We start from the raw sequence: 20,243 nt of genomic DNA on the forward strand, positions 1-20,243 counted from the left end.
AAACCTAACCTCTATATCATCGCAAAAAGTTTTGGTTTTTTTTACTTTTTGAGGCACCCATTTCTTAAGACGGCTTCTTCAAAGAATTGATATGAATATTAAATAATTGAGAAGTTGCTGTAAAATAGCCTAGTGGGTGTAATGAAGAAAGCAAGTATTTCAAATGGTCCATGTCTCAAATTGTTAAATGTGTGTGCTTGGAGTTTGTTCCTTGTTTTCTGTCTCACTTTGAAAGATCTATGAAACACATGTGCAAAGGCCTTTCTCATGAAGGACTGAAAATAATGCTTTCTGTAAATTTGTGTTCAACCATGGTCAAGAAAGGTAGTCCCCTTCTTTCCCAGACCCCTTCAGCTGGTTTGGGCACCTTGCCATTTCTGTGACTGTGCATTGAAGTACAGTAATGTTTCGGATGTTTTACAGTTGATACTTCTCACAGATTATAGGGTTGAATTGTCTGAGAGACTAGTCTTAGTAGAGGCCAGTGGGCCCAGCAGTAACCTGCTGATGTTAATCTAGTTTTTGTCAGAGCAAGATCTTTTGTGCCTTTAAATAGCAATATGAAAACTACCTTGGTTTAGTGGCTTAAGTTAACTACCCGAGTTAGATGAGCATCCCTCCCTAGACTTCAAGCACAGTCCATGGAGAAGGCAATTCAGAGCAAGAACTGGTGCTTGCAGATGCCTGCCTCTTTGACTGTCTAACAGGTTTACATGGGCAATTAGTTTACGTGCCATAAGGGCGACTCTGCTCCAAAGTCCTCTGAAGTCAGTCATTGTCCTTCTGTAGGATTTAACACTGGTAATTGTACAGACCAGATGAATGTGGTAATGAATTCCAAAAATGAAACCAGTAATGTTTGTATGTGGTGCTAAAGGATGAGTGGTTGGTTGGTCTGTTTCCTTGTTCCCAAAATAAGCATCTACCACCATGTAAGAATGTAGGCAAGTTATATTTTCAGAGAAGCTAAATTACAGGCCAGTATCTACTAAATTCAGATTGAAAGGCAATTAGTTCTAGAGAGAACCCTGAGAAAAACTTCTGTCCATAGAAGCCCAAGAAATACAATAGCTCCAATGCAAAGCATCTCATAGCTCAATTCCTTTTTCTGGATTATCCGTTGCAATCCTTTCTCAATACTGTGATGTGCCTGTCCAATGGTCTTTTCCTCAATCATCTTTAGATTTGATTTTTAACATGGCTAAAAATCACTGTTCTTTCATTATCAATGAGTAGTATAAGCTTTAATTAAAACTAGTGTAATTCCTTGCATCAGAGTTCCTCTAGGAAAGATGGGCTGGAGCAGACAGTGTGCTAAAATTAGGGTAGCCATTATTTCTCCAATTAGTGTATCACTGAAAGTAAGGTAGAAGTATTGTTAGAGCCGTACTACTTTTTAAATGTTTTTCATTAATATAGAAGTTCTGTCTGAGCTCTTCTAAAGCAATATGCGTACCCCCAAACCCTGGATGCTGTCATCCATTTCACACTGGTATTTAAAAGCACAAACGGATATCCCTAATTGCTTCATTTGCAATTTAAAGATGAATCGGTGTGCAAAACCCTTCTCTGACTTTCCATGCCATTGATTCCAGAAGGTGTTCTGTTTATTTCATACGTTCCTGCTTAAAGCTGCCTAAGATGAATGACTGGCAAAGTTTTATGGGCAACGAGGAAATTATTTCTGTTTTCTCTTTCAGCTTGGCTGCTGGAATCCCATCACTGGTCTGAATGGGTCACTAACAGACAGAAAGTTGGAGAATAACATGCGAGGAGTGGTTCTACGGGTCGTGACTGTACTGGTAAGCATCCTCATCCTTTAGCACTAGGAGGAATGCACTTTCTCCCTCTTGCCTCACCTTTTTATTAAGTACACCATTTTACCAAGAACCTAGTTGGTGTTAGAGCATCTGATTTCAGCTCGTCAATACCAGAGCAATGAAACAATTTCCAGAATATAATATTATTTATCAGTATAGTTCATTTCAAAGAGCAAATCAAATGCATTAAAACCCATTTCTTCCACAGGCACGTACTAGATTAGATAACAAAACCATATGAACTTACGAAGTGCCCTGTTAGCTAAAGTTTACCTAGTTGAAACTCTAAATGATTCATAAGATGTAGCTGCCTTCCAATTACCTTGCCAAATAGAGAGCAAATTGCTGCACTCAGAAAATATTCAAGATCAACTTAGGGTGAGAAATGTTAGTTCAGTAAAACATCTACTGTCCCCTCCTAGCTCTTCTTCAGCCAGATTCTTCCCCCCCGTGTGAACACCTTGCATTAAGCAGCTGCAGTGAAGCTGTTGGTTTAAAGCTGAACCGAAAACATCTACCAGAATAGGAAGGTATTTTGTGATATGAGGCTAGTGTATTCCCTGTCATAAACTTTGGCTGTTTGAGCGGAAGTTCTTAAGAGTGGAAAGAAAGATTGAAAAAAAAAAATAAAAGAAAAAGAAATGAATATGAGATGTATAGGCCTCTTTGAACCAATGCCCAAACACAAAGCTGACCCAGTGCTGCAGAACTGTAAAGGTTATATTGAGCTATTTCCCTCTCTCTGTTATCTACTCGTGGTTTTCATTACCGATTCGGTGTTTGAGGGCCTGACCGCTTGCTTATAAAGCACAAGGCAAGAGTGGTTTCCACGGTTTGCATTGCTGACATTGCATCATGAAGGAAAGGGTCAGTCAGGGGTGGAAAGGGAAATCACCAGAGCATGTCAGTGCCACAGACAGAGCAGTTTTGTACCCCTCCAATTATTTTATGGGTCTTTAAAAGCTATTATCTGTCAAGGTATCAGTCTGTTCCAGATCTTAGTATGGTAGAGAATTTCCTGTGATAATAACTACAAAAGAAAACAAAACAAAAAGACCCCAACTGAGTAAGAAGGATGAATGTGCAGAAAAAGACAAAGCAGTAGGGTGGGCTTGTTTACACTTTAATTGCATATTCATCAAAACAGCATCATGGTGGCAACGGCTGGTCTTTGTGTTTTGCCTGATACTCACATTAATTGGTTGACAAAAATGATCTGCGGTTGTTGTCTAGGAAAATAAATTCAAATTAGTCTTGGAAATTTTTTTCTTATTTCTTCTTCTTCCCACTCTTCCACTCTATTCTTCTGATTTCATCCCTGGTTATTTTAGTTAGCTTGCCAGAGAGCATTCTTCTTTCAAGTCATTATAGCATGAATATTTAACAACTTGCAAAAATACAGAAAAAAGTCATTAGTTATGCTGATAGGATGCTATATTAATAATAAAAACAGAAGGTAGATATTTAAAGTTCAGCACACAGCACATGGCAGCTCACTCTCCTCACCGCAGTCCTCACACGCCGCCTCCCGTGAGCACACAAAAAACATTTGGTTTTGTTGACAGTTTTAAAGCACAACTGGTGACAACTTGCATGCACAACTAGTGAAAGGCACAAGTAGTCTGAATTGTGTGCTGTGTTAAAATCTGCTAACTTAATAACTGACTCTCGTTTTATGTAGAATGTGCACTGAAGGCAGTATATGGGGAAGATGCAAATGATTCATATTGGCTTCATAGCATAAGACTTCCTTAATTCTCTTAAAGTTGTAGAGCTTTGCGTGGCTGGTCAGTCCAACCTAGATAAAACTGACTGTGAACCACACTATAAATCATGGTTTGTTTGATTTTACTCAGCAAAGATGAGAGGCAAGGATTTTGTAAACTGTGTGAATAAAGGGAGGAAGCAAGTATTTAAACTCACGAGCCAGAAACAATATTTTTCACTAGCAGTTCCCTTGACTGATGGTACTTTCCCCCAAATACCAGAAATCAAGAAGATAAAATACCATTTCTCCCTTATCCACAAACTCAACTGGCTGAGAGAGAGAGAGGCAGACAGGCAGGCACTGACAGAAAATCAAGTTACTAACTGAAAGCTTGAAGAGAAGTTGGACAGTGCAGATGCCAGAATTGCAAATTACTAATTATTTTTAACCTCTTCTAATCTTTGGATATCCACAGATGTTGCTGCCACCCCTGTGAGTGACAGAGCGTTATTTAGGGTGCTTACCTTCTAGTAGTTTCTTTTACTGCTCTTATTATGTATAAGTAAGGGTTATTCAGGAGGATATGCTGACTTCTAAGTCTTAGTTTAATCTGAGACTTAAAATACAGCTGTCATCAGTATATCATTACTTCTAACATATATGTTGCTATAGGATAAATTTATAGGACCTTTAGTAGTTGCTAGTTATAGCTTGGTTCCCATCTTCATTCACACAGCTTATTACAATGGTGCAATTATGTTATTTTTACTGGAACAGAATGAATAAGTAGATATAATAAAATATTTGAACTTGAGGGGAGTCTTAGCCGGGGTGCCATAACACTGGAAATGAAGCAAAGCTATATAAAAATATTAGTACTTGTTTTCTCTCGTTTTAAAATTAGACTTTTGGTCCCTCTCTTTGTTGTTACTCAAATTAGAAAAAACTGTTCTCAGAAAAACTTGGTCAGCAAAGACACTGACTAGACTTTCATTAAGCTCTTTTCATTTTACAACTATTATCAAAGGATACTTGCTGTTAAGGCTATTAATTTTGTGAAACAGAATAAAAAATTCAAGTTATAGTTTGGACAAATCAACAGAACTCTTTCAGGTAAATCAAGGCCGTAGTAGTATGTGGAAGTGCAGTGTTCATCTGGTTTTAGATCTGCTGGATAGGACAAAACTAGATATTTGTATTTAACCTATCTGATGAAAATGTGTGACTCTTGCCTTTGATGTGTGTGCAGGAGGGATTTCACCCATCAACTTTATTTTAGCGATGATCTTTATCACACTTCCTTTTCCATCTTTCTCAGAATTCTTCGATTAAGCCAGTATCTTTCTGTTAAAAGTAAAGAATCTGTTATTGACTATGAATGATTAGTTATTGTTATTAATTCTGCCAGTTTCTAACAGTATGGTCTTGATCCAGGGAAACAAGAAGGCTTACGCTAAATTAAATAATAATACATCTGAATCTGAATGGGTTTCTTTTTCATTGAGATTTGCAAAGTTAACATTACTTTGTTAATTTGTTCTGTTAACACTTTGAATCTCTCTTTTTTTTCTAGATAGCAACCCTTCTCCTCTTCCAATTTCATTTTGTTATGCCTTCAGGTTGAAAAGGACTGGTTCTGAAAATTGCAGTAGAATTTGAGAGGATAGCAAATTGCAACACCTGGGTTATACTGCATTACACTTATTATAAAATGAAATGTTCTGCAGTCTGAAAATGATAAATGATTGTGACTAATTTCCCCAAAGCAGTCCCTCAAAAAAGCAAGTGCTGAACAATTCCCATCATCTGCATCCGTCTACTAATGCCTTTTCCTAGATAAATTTAATAATTATGGGCTATGCATCTGCAGATCCAAAGCAAAATTTCTTTGTGAACATGACAGAATACGGCACGTCCCCAAATTGGAAATCTCTGGTTTCATTTGGCAGTGAGTCCTGGCTCCTCTGAAATTAATGGGAATTCTCTCCTTTGCATAAATAGGAATAAGAAACAATTTTTTGTGTTTTATATGTAGAGGAACTGTAGTCATGCCTGCGTACAGGTGATTCAACATTTTCATCAGGCTTGGATTAGTACCACACTTACTACATCTCTAGGAAAGGTTTATTTTGTCTTACTTAAATATCAAATGTCTCTGTCTTGGACTGCTTCCCCTCATGCCGCCGAAGTTTGAACTTTGTGTTTGACAAGTTACTTCTTTCAAGTGACTTGCTGGTGAATTTCTGAAATGTATTCTGAGTTTCTGAAAAGTAGCTCAATCAGAGGTCAGCCTAACGACTCCAGACAAGTTCAGACAAACAATTGTCCAAGAACAAATTTAGCTATTTTGGCTATTTCAGTTTATCCTTTGCTTTTTCAGTGGCTCAGTTTTGAAACTGAGCTGGTTTTGAAAGGGAGCTAGAATACAGCAGTTATTCTCATAATATCATTTTAGTAGCAGCGGCAATTAATGAATTATTCATATGAATGTTAAGCCGTCAGAAATGGAATGAGATGTGGCCTGTTTGACAATGAATAGGCCAGCAGGTATTCACAAAATCATGTTTCTAAAAAAGCCCCTGTTGCTTGAAAAAGGCAAAAGTTTGAAATTCCCCATTTTAAAGAATTGACACGTTGATTGAAAAGTACAGAGCCTTTTCTGAAAGTGCGTAAGGTGCAACTTCCTAATGGTGCAAAATATATTTGTGACTTTACATGAAAATTCGGTACAGCTCCCAAACAGTAGGCGTATATTTTCACATCTGGATGGTTCTGAAAATGCAGGCAGGAAAGGAAAATAATAGCAAGTGATACTGAATTATGCTTTGCCGTACATCTCTGTGTACTGTTTCTTAAGAGTTATTCCCTAGGTTCCTTGCACAGAGCTAGGTGGAGCAGAGGCAGTCTGGTGACCCTTGGCTCCAGGTGGGCAGTGTGCGACATGCTGTACTGAGAGGGCTGGCAGAAGGGTAGACAAGCATAGCAAGAAAAATAGCATCATTTACACCAGGAAAAATATTATCATGTTTGGACTGGTTTAATTCTCAAAGGTTGGCATTAAATGCATAAGCGTTGGTTGTCCAGATTAGGAAAGAAACAAACCTGAAAGCAGACGATATCTTTAGGGACACGAGCAGGCTGGAGGTCTGCATCTTCAGTCCCTTTTTCTATTGAACTTACCTCTGAGAAAAGATGAAAAATTAGATATGAAGCTAAGTTCTGTTTTTAAAAGCTGAAATTGTCTTTGGAATTTGACTTCCAACACTGGTTTAAACAAAGTAACAAAAGTCCTTTCCAAGAAGCTGGCATAGCTTTCAGAGCAATAGGAAAAAGGAAAGGCATAAGAGAGACAAAATAAGACAGTGTTTAAGCATATGCAGAGGAAAAAAGAGTCAAAAGTGATAAAGGGTAAAAAAAAAATGGCAGGACAAAAACATCAGTGAATGACTATAAAATAAAGATCAACTGCGGCAAAGATTATGTGTGGGGTGCAGCAGGAAATACTGAATAAATATCTTAGTGTACAATCAGAATAGTCTCATAGATATAATTCTCTTTATATCTCTCTAATTCATAGATAAAATTCATAGATAAAATTCATAGATATAAGTCTCTTCCATTTACTCCCATTTTTTGGTGCTCACTTTTCACATGTAGTCCTGATCTCTTTCCCCACTTTCACAATTGAATGGTGTGCACTTCTGTGAATCCTTCTTCGTTCTGTCAGGCTGCAGTTTCTATGCACCGGTGCCTTCAATCTTTTAAAAAGATAATTTTAATTAAGGCATGTATTATACTAAATTCTGTGGTCCTCTGTGTCTCAACATTATCGGCATGTTGGACTATACTGCACCATAGTGAATTTCATGTGGCAGCAGAAATGCCTTAGGAGCTGGTAAGGTCAAGAAACATTACCTGTCTTCATCTGTTGTAGTATTTGTGTTTTGCGCAAACATATTTCAGTCTTTAACCTGTAAGGGATAAATCCTTCGTTGATGGCCATTTGTGCTCCTGAGTTTGAATGGCAGAAAAGCTGAGTCATGTAGTTTATTCTGTCTGGAGTCTGCCATAAAATCTCTATATACTATAACTCAATAATGTATTTGGTATATGCCATGTGTGCTGCAGTTAAAATATTTCAAAACTGCTTGAAGTTTTAGAATATTCCATTGCTAGTTTTAAAGAATGCAAACTCTCTTGGGCAGCAACAAATCTCTGTCTTGATTTCTCTTCCTTTTTGCTGCCCATATCCATCTTTGAAGGAAGTGGGAAAGAATGAATCTTTTATAAAAAAATGTTCAGTGAAATGGTGGTAAGTTATAGCAACAGTAGTAGAGGTGTTCATTTCATTGGTAAATGAATTAAATCATCAGGAGCAATGATGCATGACAGGATTAGGCTCACTATTTGCTATTCTTCATAGTTACCCTGGTTGTTGACATGAAAGCTGTCATTTGGTATGAGATACGCGGGACAAGACTGGTTTCACCTATGGAAACGTCAGTTGGTATTGGAATATCTTTTCATGGGGCAGATTTTCCAACTTGGAAACTTGAATTCAGATTTCAGGGCATGATTCTGGACAAATATTTATTGAAACTGAAATTTTTATGTTAAAAAAAAATTATTCACTTTTACAGGTTATAATAATAGCTTGCTTATTGCTAATGTAAGGAGGATTTTTAAAATGGCTTGGGATGTATGTTGAGAACGAATTGTATTTTAGCCTCCTAAAAAGTTATTATCATCACTTTAAAGTTAAAAATGGAACTTAATTGCTTTTCAGTTGGTCAAAAGTTTTCTCAATGATTTTAAGGATAAGCAAACTAGTAATCGTTACAGCAAATGTTTCCCATCACAAGGTAAGAGCAGCTCTCGGAGCTCCTGTTACATGTTCTAATGCAAAGAATACTTAGGTATTCCGTTGTAAGAAGGCTGTGGACTCTGCTTTGTCAGAGGAGTGTCCAGGAAGAGTAGGTTTATGTTTGTTTTGCTTAGTCTCGGCAGTTTTATTCTGAGTCAGAGAAAGGAAAGAATAGAGGTCCTTTCTAGCTTGCATTTCCATGAAACCATATCTGTCTCTAGGCAAATAAAAGAAAATAGGTTGGTATTCCTGGAAAAAAACAACATAGTAACATGTAGAGAGAATTACAGACTAAGGAGAGGTGGTTGCAGGAGCAGTTTGTGTTGATCTAAGTCTATTCAGGAACTTTAGTTGGAATTATGTGTAATTTAGATATTTTTAAATATAGAGTATGCATGAAATGTAATAATGTTGTTATCCCCAGACTCTATGTAATGTGTTTAATACTGCTTCTTAAGTAAAGATTTCATCTTAGGAAGGTACTGTTTAGAAACAATTTAATTGTAAAAAAAAAATAGGCATTTCTATTGCAGTTCTAAGCCTGATTACGTTATCCCATGGTCTTCACATAGACACTTTAATTTCTGAAAATAAGGAAAGACATTTAGACTTTGGTTGAGCTAGCTATTGTTAGAAAGCAAGGAGACAGTGCTGGGAAATACTGGCTCCACAGTGAGACAGCTTTTTCCTAAAGTTCCCTAGGTTTTGGGTTGTGTTCTCAAGCAGACAGAAACTTTAAGGCTGAAAGTTGGTAATAATTGCATTATGTGGCAGTTATAATTATGAACTTTCAAGGGAAGACTTGATACGTGTCTTTCTCCCTCCTTACCTTTTTTCCTTCCTTACCCTGCATAACAAATAGCACCAACTATTTTTCTAGTTTGCACTGCTGTTCAGCATTTCGGAAGCTGTTAGCAGATAAAAGTTGCTCCTTAAGCTCTGGTGCCTTCATGCACTGACTGTACACATCCTTGCTTGCTGCACAGGCATAAAATTCCAGAATACATATTAGTGCCACACACTGAATTAAGCTCAGACTTTCTACGCTGTGCCAGTCAGCTGAGATGCCAATCCCTTCCAGACCTCCATACCTTTATCTCTGCCATTATATTGGCCATATTTCTACACTACTCCTCCTACTACAGTATGCTACCATTACATGCACATCAGTATATTTAATGTACTTGGGTGCTTGATAAAAAAATTGAATCTTTAATATCATTGCAGAGAAAATGGTAGTATTAAAGCAATGAGGCAGAGAGGAGTGGATTTTGTACATTTCTTTCTTCTGGACTAAGAATGGTGACATGTAAACAGACATGGAAGAAAATGAGGTTCCTAATGTGCCTCCTGCCCTCAACCATCTGCCCTGCTTCTCTTCCGAGGGTTGCCAGGCCTGTTTAGGGTTACTTTACTAAGGAGAAAAGGAGGACAGGAGCCATTTCAGCTGTTCCCTTGCAATTGATTAGTGTTGATAACTGAGCCACCATAATTGGGGCACAAGCACCCATTGGGGCAGAGTGTATGTTGATTAGGTCTTCCTCACTTTGCCAGAGATTTAGGTTTGGTGTCGTCTCCTCCCCCTAATCCTTCCATTCCATTTTCGTCTGTCTGCAAGTACTTGCATGTGTATTTGGGTTTCTTTTGGAAAATGCTTTGATTTTTTTTTTTTCTCAAGTGGTACTGTACTGTGATGGGATTTCCTCAAAATACTAATAGTTAAAATTATTGTTATAACAACAGAAGCTAATCCCTTGATAGAGGCAGAGCCTGTCTTTTCATTTCACCCCCCCCCCCCCATATAAGTGCCAAATTGAAATTGCTACTGACTGGGCACAGGTTACATTTAATAGCTGGTTTACGTCCCTTTGAGCTACCTCGCTTGTATCCAAAGAGGTAAATAACCTTACAGTTATTCCCACCACACGTGCCTAGTTTGATCATTTGTTTTACAAGCTTTAATCTCAGAGCCTGCTGGGCAACCCAGCCCCTTTTGTTTTCAATTAATACTTCAAATCCATTTTTCTAAAGTAGCAGGTGCTATATACTAGATGAGGTGAACATCAAGGAATTCAAATGTTTTGGGCCTGACTGGGGCCACCGTTTGGCAGTAAGATAGGTGCAATGCGAAACCTGGTAGGACCAAACTAACTTATCCGTATGTCAGGGGCCACCTCTCAAGGCTCCTTAGCTCTTATCTGCTCGCTGACGCTTTCCCATGTGCTCTGTGGGCATCTTTGCATTCCAGAGTGATTCATACAGTTCACGGAGCACACGGGAAATTTGGCTTTTAAACAGAAAGGGGTTCTTACTCTGATTGTAATTATCTTTCCGTACTATGCAAGATAGAAGAGGAGGTGAACTGCATGACAGTGCAATGTCATGAAGTTATTATATGAATTCGTTATGAATAGGAGCTTTTGCATGGCTGCTGGAAGAAGTACAATGCAGCTCCCAGCAGGTTAATATACCCATACTACAATTTTGCTAACTCCAGTATCTGAGCTAGCTACATTAAAGCTCACATTGTGCTGTTTAGACATACTCTAAAACATTCCAATTGATTCCAATCTCAATCCATATTCCTATCATATAGCTATAATGGTTCAGAAAGAGCTGTTAGGTGCATTAAGTTATTGTGAATTAAAATCAATGCACAAAGCTTGGCTGCATCCTAATAGACCATTGCTGTAGATCTCATTGAAAGAAGCCTTAGTCCCATTGCAGAGCAACGGGAAGTATTGGGGAGAGGTGCTAACATTTTTTGTTTGTTTCTTCTAAGTAGCACTAAACTAAATAGCATAATAAATCCAGAAGCCACCATTTAATTCAGGAGAAAAAATATTGTTTAGAGTATTGTAGCTGAAAGCACAAACTCATGTCTTGTTGAAGATGACGATAAAACTGTCATTAAAAAAGTGGGAGACTAAGCACATGCATAAGGACAGTGGTAAATAAAGGTCAAATGCAAAATCCCCTTCCTTTAATATTGTATTCAGCTTCTGGGATGTGAGCTAGCTCCTTGCTGCAGGCAAGGCGACTTTTCTGTTAGTACAACTGACTTTCTGATCAGTCTATTTGAAAAGCACAGGATTCAAGAACAGTGCTTTTTGATGCCAATACTGTTACACAGGCCGTTGGCACAATAGGATATTAAATGAGTATAATACTTTAATTATTCAATATTTTGTAGGTTTGAAACCTTCATCTTTGTTTTAGTGTTATTAAGGGGTGGGGATTGTGTTGTTTCGCAGCAACTTTTGTAACCGTTGCTAGTGGGAGAATTTCTGTAATGAGAGAATGAAATGTTTCCATTAAATTTTGGTCATTGATTCTAACATGAAGTAATGTAAATTGCTGTTCAATTAAAAATAACAAGCTGCTGTGCTGTTCCTAGCCAAATAAAATCCCCCAAACAGTGGTCAATAAAGCACTTGAGGAAATTAAGTATTTGGGGCTGCAGATTTCACTGAAATCTTTTGGGGAAAGAAATTCAAAATGGCTAACATTTAAAAGTGGGAGGTTAATTGTTTTATGAGTCAAGGAGAGTAATTATGCCTAGCAACAAGACATTAGCATCCTGTGCCTGAAAATGTTTTGGTTATGGTTTATGAGACTTAGTGCTTCTTGTTGGTTATAATGGCTGTGCTTGGTCATCCAGCAGCCATTGGAAGGGAGTTGAGAGATCCAGTAATGAGAGTGAATTTCAGTTTTAGGAGCATTTTCTTAACGTTTGCAGGTCATGGGAGCTTCAAAGTATTACAGTGAATGTTTATTTCATGTGATTTCTGAGGCTCTACTTGGGCTATGTGAATCATTTAATGTGTCTGTCCACTGTTTCTAAAGTCAGTGCTAAGTACAGATTGACAGTCTTGCCCACAACCGAGCTCCATTTCTTGCTTCTGTTTTTTCTTCTCTCTTTCTACTTTCAGTGGAGAAGAAGGGAAGTTTTAATGAATAGAGAGTTCCACTTAATGAATATAGTGTCAATATTAAAGTACTATATCCCATTGTGTTCAGAAATTTCTAATGAGTAGACACAGAGGTCATTTTCACATGCTTTATGAATTCTAACCACCCATATAATTACCTAATTTCAAAACTCTCTTCCAAACATAGTAGAAGCACATAAGGCCATCCATCTGCAGTTTTAGAGTCAAACCCCAATACGTGTTGTAAATCCCAGCAGTGATCCGTTTCTCTGATCTCACAAGTCAATAACTTTTAGTTTACGTAGTAATTTCTGCATAGCCTCCTGGCTAGGAAGTTTTTCTGCCCAAGCTAATGGGAAAAGAGGATTCAGCTGAGCAAGAGAATAATCCCAATGTTTTGGTTTGCGTTTACTTTTCCATTTATAAAGCACATCCTTTTTTTTTTTTTTTTTAACATTTGTATCTTTAGAGCAAGCATAGGACTCTCGTAAATGTATCATGGCTCCATATAGCTTCTATCCTGAAATAAGTCTCAACTTAAAGCCACAGAATCTCCCCTTGTAACAAGACAGAGAAAATCTGTCTTTTTGCCCATTCAGTGATCTCCTGATGATGTGGTGTGCACATAAAATCATTAACAGCTGAGCTGAGACCACCACTTCGTTGCACACAGACCACTGAATGCAACTTTTTCTTCCTCTCACATGTTTAGACTGCTGTGTTGAAGATTTGAGTGGTGCTTTTTCTGTTCTTTCAAGAGAGTTTTCTGTAATTTGTCCAAAAAGAGAAAATCTAGACAAGGATACCAGAACCTCCAAAACCCTATTTTCATTAAAGAACTAAAATATGACTATTAAGGCTTGGCATTTAAAATCACTATTCTACTGGTGGCTAAAAATCATCCTGAACAGAGACTCTGGGTTTAGGGATATACTTCTTCCCTACATGTAAGTTGTCCCTGAACACTTCACAAGCAATCATTCTTTTCCTCTCCTTCCCTGCCTCCTCTCAGGTCTGAATTTATTGCATGACTTTATCACCCACCTCTGTAGCACAGTTAGAAACCAGTGTTTCTCTTTGATTGTCTAATTAAGTAACATAACCAAGTTAAACTCTGAGTAATTGTTCTTTTCTGCCATTTAGCTTGAGTATTGCTCCTTCTGTTTTCAAATGTGAAGGTCTTCTCTGCCCAAAAGCTTTTCTCTTCTTTCTTATTTTTAACTTTATTAGGTGGTCTAATAAAGGATATAAAAAGATTACTTCAGACCAACTATTACAGCCAAATTATTGGCATATGTCTGAGAATTTCATCAGAGTAAATAAAAACTATATTTTGTACTTTCAATCTTAGACTCTTAAACCACTTACAAAAACTTGTAACTTCATTTTTATGTGCACCAGAACCTAAGTTCTGAATAGGCAAAACTTTTAGCCCTTTATCTTGTTGGAAAAAAGCAATAAAGTGTAACTTTTTTTTTTCTACTAATCTTGCATCCACACTGCTCTAAGTTCTATACTAGCAACCTCTGATTTCCACTGATATGTTTAAAATAAAACCAAATAAATTCTTCATCCACTACTTCCCACTGTTTTAAAGTTCAGGGCAGAGGTTGAGGGCTGGGGTTTGGAGGTGTGAGATTTCTTTTTGTGCCTATATTGCCCTGCTATCAGTTCTCCCTGTACAGTCTCTGTTGTCCACTTTCAGTCACTGAGCAGTCCTTTCAAGAGTAAGACTTTTCTCTCCCTGAGTCTAGACATCTAATTTTTGGATCCCACCTTCCTTTGTTCTCATCTAATGCGTGCTTTCCTCTAGTGGTTTCCCTGCTCTTACACTTACGGTTCATCAGAACACAGATACATATGTAAGTACAAATATTTTGAAGCATTAAAATAAGATAGAGGGAATGCAGTCTATGGTTAAGGCGTTTATCCCTGACCCAGCACACTTGGATTCAGTTCTCATCTGTACAAGTCATGAAATCTGTGCGTTTCAGTTCTCCATATAGAAAATGGTGGTGATAACTCTTCTTACTCAACCAAGTATTTCAGTGATAAACCCTAATTTGTGAAATGTGCTCAAATAATATTGTGTTGCACATCTGAAGATAGATTTGGATAAGGTGTCTGAGCTGTTGAACCATCCCCTGATACCAAAAGGGCACATTCTTGGAACTTCCTCACTTCTGCTTGTGCAGTCTTACTCCATCACTTGTCCTGGCTCTTGTGGGAAATTGGCTAGCTGAGAAGGGGAACATAGATATGATCCAGCTGGCCGAGCAGGAGCTTGGGAAACATCGGACTCAGCTCCTGTGATTGCTAAATTGGCGAGGCCACCCTAACCCTGACTGCAGGGGCTACACGGTAATGAGAAGCCTGTGATCGCTCAGGCATGGGAAAAGAGGGAGAAGCTGCATGGGAGAAGAAGAGGTAACTAACCGCAAATAAGGAGCTAAGGGCTGGAGTGATGAACCAATCAGAATGCTGTATTATGGAAACATGTATGTATTAGCTAATTATAAAAGACAGTTGTGCTATTCGATAAACGAAGCTTGCTGATTGCTCATATTGAGTGTCCATGTCTTCCCCCATCGCAACAGGCTCTGGCAGTTGTCTGGACCCCTGGCAATCAGATCAACTCACCTGACAAAAACTGAGTATATTTGTGATGGCTGAGTAGTAGAATTACTCTTAATAAGGGAACCAAGCATCACCAGAGCTATTGCATAAGAAAGTAGCTAGTTGCTCTGATGGGAGGAGGATTTTAAATTATATCAGTCTTAATGTGTAGCATGTTGATAACCTATGTGAGTCTTAATGTGTAGCTTCTTCCTTAAAAAGTTTTATTAAACCTAGTGATAATAAGTAAATGAATGGAGACGAGTGTTTTTGTGAGCTGCTTCTTGAATGTACTTGTGCTATCATGTCGTCTTTCCCAACACTTTCCTTTTTTTTATGCCATGTTGCCTGACTTAGGGTCTGCCTTTAGCCTTCCGAAGACGTGCTAACATTTTGCAGCTTCTGTTGCTCAGGGGGTAATCATCTTTGGAACTAGAATTTCCCTTCTTACAGTTGTAAAAAGCAATATGCACACCTTCACCCACGATCAATTTTACCTGTTTGCTGATGACTTTCATTTTGCTGCAGGTGGTATTGGCTGTGTGGTGCTTAGCTGTCTACCAGGGTTAACCCACAACACTGTAAAATCCTTTGATCCACATCGAGTCTTAAACACATCCTCCTCTGTATCAGGGCAACAGAGCTTAGATCCCATGAAGAAACCAGGCAGTGATAACCACAGAGCTATTTTGAGAAGGAGTCCTTATCACGGGCTTGGTAGTGCTGCGTTCACTTGACAAGGAGGCACATTGATGGTAAAGTAAAAGGAAAGTAGCTCCTCTCTTAAAGGATCTCCATTGAGGTTGGATGTAAAGCCATCGACTAAATATATCTGATGGCTATGGGGCTCATCAGACATGAGGCAGATCATCCGCAAGACCAAGAAGTGAAGGGGCAGCAATCCATTCATTTCCTTTTCTTTTCCTCCTTGGTCATGCACGTTATGACTTCTTTGCTTTTCCAGACTTCCCCGACTTTACAGGCTGTGAAGTCTGCTCTTGCCCCACAGAGGCTCATCAGTCCCCTAGAGAGGTGTCTCCAAAAGTGAAAGAAAAGGAGAAGCAGGAACAGCAGCCTGCCTTTGATCACTTCACTGCATCTTGGAACAATTTAGGTTTGAAGGGACCTTTGGATGGCATCTGGGTGAAGCAGGGCCAGTGTTAGAGTAGGTTGTTGAGGACTGTGTCGAGGTGAGTTTTGAATGTCTCCAAGGATGGTGATCGTATGGCTTCTCTGACAAAGACCTGCTCATATAGTGCGAATTACCACTTACTTCAGAGAGAAGTGTATCAGGATTTTCTTGAATTTATTGGGGTTGAATGGAAGCTTCATTATCCAGGTGAGTTTTGCCACCTTCAAACTCATTAGTTAGCTTGTGAATTTTTGACACCTACTTTCTATGAGCTTATTTTTTTGTTCTAATTACTTTTCTGTTCAGTAGGTGAGAAATGTGTTGACTGGTTTTATTTTGTGTATTTTCTTGCTACAACATCTGCTTTCTCAAGGGTGGAGACAATCATTTTAACACAAATGTCGTAGGAATATATGTCTTTTTCCATAGGACCTCCCATAACACCCTTCCAGTGTACAAAAAGACAACCGGCATAGTTTCAGCTTGCAGCATTTGGGGGGGCATCAAGACAAATATTTTTGTCCTTTGTTAATGCCTTCTGAGAAATGCAAACAATTACAAAAAAACATAGCTAAAGATGTGTTTTGTTTTGTTTAGAATATGATTAAATATTTTGCTGCTGCAGGCTTCAACAGAAATTGGGAAGTGTTAGCTGCTTTGCATAAAGCTATTTGATTATTTGTATTTCATTAAATGTATAGCACACCAGACGTTTGGCGGGATTGTAAATCTCTCAACAGCAAACAATATTACATAGCTTAATAAAAGACTGAAATTAGTCGTGACACACTGCATTTTAAACAGTGTTTTAAATCAGTACAATTAGCAATTGCTTTTTAACTAACTGAATAAAAATTCAGTTTATGAGCAACTATTTTCTAATAACTTAGAAGTGATAAGAATAAATCCTTTCTAATATGAAAATTATCAACTTCTAAAACACCTTTGTACACACAAACCTTTAGAATTTTTTGCATAATGTGCTTAGATTGATAAATTACGTTATTTATATTTTTTGTGGAAACATTTAAACAATTTTTTCCAGCAGTTTTGAGTCTGTATGTGGGTAATATCTTATCCAAGTGATCAGTAAAGCTGAATTCACTCTGTGTTTTCATTTAGGAGAGGCTTTCATCAACTTAGTCTCACTTCTGTCAATGTTCTGGAACCCAGGTGCTGGAGAACTACTTAAAAATTCACTTGCACTTGTCCTTCATTTTTATTCCATTTGTTTGATCTTGGAAAATCTGGAAGAAAGAAGTTCTATCTGACAATCGGGACACAATAACTTGAGACCATCAACCTTTCTGCCTTTTTTTTTTCCTGGTGGTTTTTTGTTTGGTTGGTTTGGGGTTTTGGTTTGGTTTTGAGGGTTTTGGTGTTTGTTTTTTTTTTTTTTCTTCTGGATTTCCTGCAGTCAGAAAACAACATCCTACAAGCACAGTCTGGTTGCATCCCTGCTTCTTTGGCAGCATCCTTGCTTCTTTGGCAGCATCCTAGTGTGGCTATCCTCATGAATATTAACTCAAGCATTTACAAATGATGCTTTCTTATTCCAAGAACATCCTGCCTGCAGTTCAGTGATACCTGTTCATACAGAGTGACATACTAAGAAACTAAAAGTATTTAGGGAAGTATTAGTGAAATATTTGTGAAAAGTACTTTGGCTTCAAAGTCATTGACAGAGATGAGTAGTAGAATAATAATAATTAAAAAAAAAAATCAACACCAACAAAATGCCTCTGGAGATACAATTAAAGTTTGGGCCACAAATACCGTGGAAAATCAATTCTGGTTTCATCTGTATGCTTGTGTGTTATGCAGACTAGGAGGAAGTGGTCAGGAAGTGATTTCATATGCCTGTCATGGCCAAGCTGTGACAAGCCAAAACTAACTTTTTGCTCCTCAGAAAAGATGTTTCTGATGAACTCATATTAAATTACAACACCATGTAAAGAATTAAAATGAAGAAATGTAGCATATTTGAAAAAAAACCAACCCTAAGTTACAATGCCTTCATGTTTTTGGGGGGGAATTGATACTTTTGATCTACTTAGGTAGATCAGACAGGTGTTCTCAGAGGAAATAAAGAACAAGCATAAGTGAGATCTATCTATGGCAAATATATTTTTTGTGCTCAGAAATACGATCTCTTTTTGTGTTTTATTTTAAAAAAGATGTGAAGGGGAATGTCTAGAAATTAAATACTCAACAGGAAGAATAACACAGGAAAAAAGAAATTAAAGTTACCAAAAAAAATCATCTCTTTGTGAGAATGTTATTAGAAATATTAATAGAACAAAAATGGAGAGAACAATTACAGATCCTGGGGAAAAGGAAAAGAAAAGCATATTGTTTGGAAATCTTAACAACCAATTCCAACTTTTAGTATCTATTTGCGTCCTTTATTATGGTCATCTTTTTGATGAATATTCACCAATTGTTCTTATAGACAAACTTATGTCCCAAAATTGACTCTCCTGAAACTAATGAAATGGATGCTCTTTGGATAGAACTATTTAAAGTCAACTAATTTATATTCAGATTCAGATTGGAGAAGGACAAGAGATAGGCGTGTTTCTGTGGTACAACCCATTTTGCCACGTTTTTCATTCCTTACAGCATGGATTAGTACTTGTGTTTGTCAGATACAGTGTTTGCCAAGCCAGTGGAAACTGGCAGCACTGTAGAATCCTCCATATTTATGGACAGACTTATGAGTGCATGTCTGCCCTGCTGAGCATAAGTGCGGACAGAAGGCACTACTGAAAAGCATTACAGTTGTAATGTTACAACAGATGATTTACTTCTGAAATACATAGTAGAGAAGAAAATTTCTCCGTTGAAGTAAATACATGACAAAATAGCATTTTGCAGAATGCAAGAGACACAACTAACAATGTGTTTTCCGAAAGTTTTGTATAAATGGTATTTAAATAGTTCCTCCTTTACTTTAAAAAAAAAAAATAAAACAGCACCCAGATGTGGCATGTAATTTCTTTACTAACAGTTGCCTCCTTTGTTTTCTATTTAGGAAGAGCCCTTTGTCATGGTGTCTGAAAATGTTCTGGGAAAACCGAAGAAGTATCAGGGCTTCTCAATAGACGTGCTGGAAGCCTTGGCCACTTACCTCGGCTTTAAATATGAAATTTATGTTGCACCAGATCACAAGTATGGGAGTCCTCAGGATGATGGGTCATGGAACGGACTGATAGGAGAACTGGTATTTAAGGTAAGGTTTTTAATAACTTACTAAATAAGGTCACATGATAAAGCCAAATAGTACATGGTATGTTATGTTTCCATCAGCCAGTAACCTTTTTTAATGAGTCAGCAATAACACTTTGTTCTTTGCCTCTGTCGCCAGCATTTGGTGGTATAACCGGGTGAATTGGGAGGTTGTTGCGGTTTGGGCTGGACGGGCCAGCAAAATGAACAACAGATTGACAGTACAACAGAAGGACAGTAAAGAAAAAGGTAGAAATGGTGTTTGCTGGTAACTATTTAAGAAACAGGGCAATGTCTTTTTTCCAACCAAAGTACAGCAGCATGAAATCTGAATACAGTCAAATAATGGGATGCACAGCATCCTAATTAATTTGGCAAGACCTGACACAAATGAGTTGAAGAGGCTGTTCGAAAGAGGAAAAATTGGTGTTGCAGTAATTAGCGATACATTACATTAATAATGTATAGCACTTAGAAAAATGTTGGTGTGATGAATACATGAAGTATATCAACAGAAAATGTTTTACTGATATATAATAACACTTACATTATGTAGATGTATGAATCAAGAGTAGTATGTTCTCTATTCTGTAATTAATAAATCATTTAGTCTACTTAATTTTACATTAAATGTTCAATATTGTATCATAAATAAATTAAACCAAGTAAATGTGCCATATTTTTCTTTTTTGTTTTCCCCTCTCTTAACATCTTGTCTCTTTGCATTTTCTCCCATTAAGAGAGAAAGACAGGGCTATGCAGACTTTATTCTGCTGATATCTCTTTTGTGCCGTGAACATATATATCTTATTTGGCTCTTAGTTAACCTGTAGAGGCAGCTTTTGCAGCTATAGGGACCTACATTTGTGGTTTTCCTTAAATAACTGCAGCAGATATTCACGTAAATAACTTACTGGTTGTTTACGGAAGTGCTTTTCCAAAT

The 20,243-nt window shown here is 37.6% G+C and overlaps 1 protein-coding gene across 1 annotated transcript in view; it reads left to right on the forward strand.

Annotated features, from left to right (window-relative positions):
• LOC104288866 (glutamate receptor ionotropic, delta-2-like) overlaps nucleotides 1-19,304 on the forward strand; it is a gene marked incomplete at its 3' end in the record, with an annotated part of 606,323 nt that extends 587,019 nt beyond the window's left edge. Inside the window, exons 9-10 of the mRNA XM_009887740.1 lie at nucleotides 1,701-1,802; nucleotides 19,107-19,304. Of these exons, the coding sequence (XP_009886042.1) occupies nucleotides 1,701-1,802; nucleotides 19,107-19,304 (300 nt within the window). The remainder of the gene's footprint in view (nucleotides 1-1,700; nucleotides 1,803-19,106) is intronic.
• Between the last annotated feature and the right edge of the window lie 939 nt (nucleotides 19,305-20,243).

Source organism: Charadrius vociferus, unplaced genomic scaffold (genome assembly GCF_000708025.1).
Source record: "Charadrius vociferus isolate BGI_N301 unplaced genomic scaffold, ASM70802v2 scaffold296, whole genome shotgun sequence".
Taxonomy (NCBI): Eukaryota; Metazoa; Chordata; class Aves; order Charadriiformes; family Charadriidae; genus Charadrius; species Charadrius vociferus.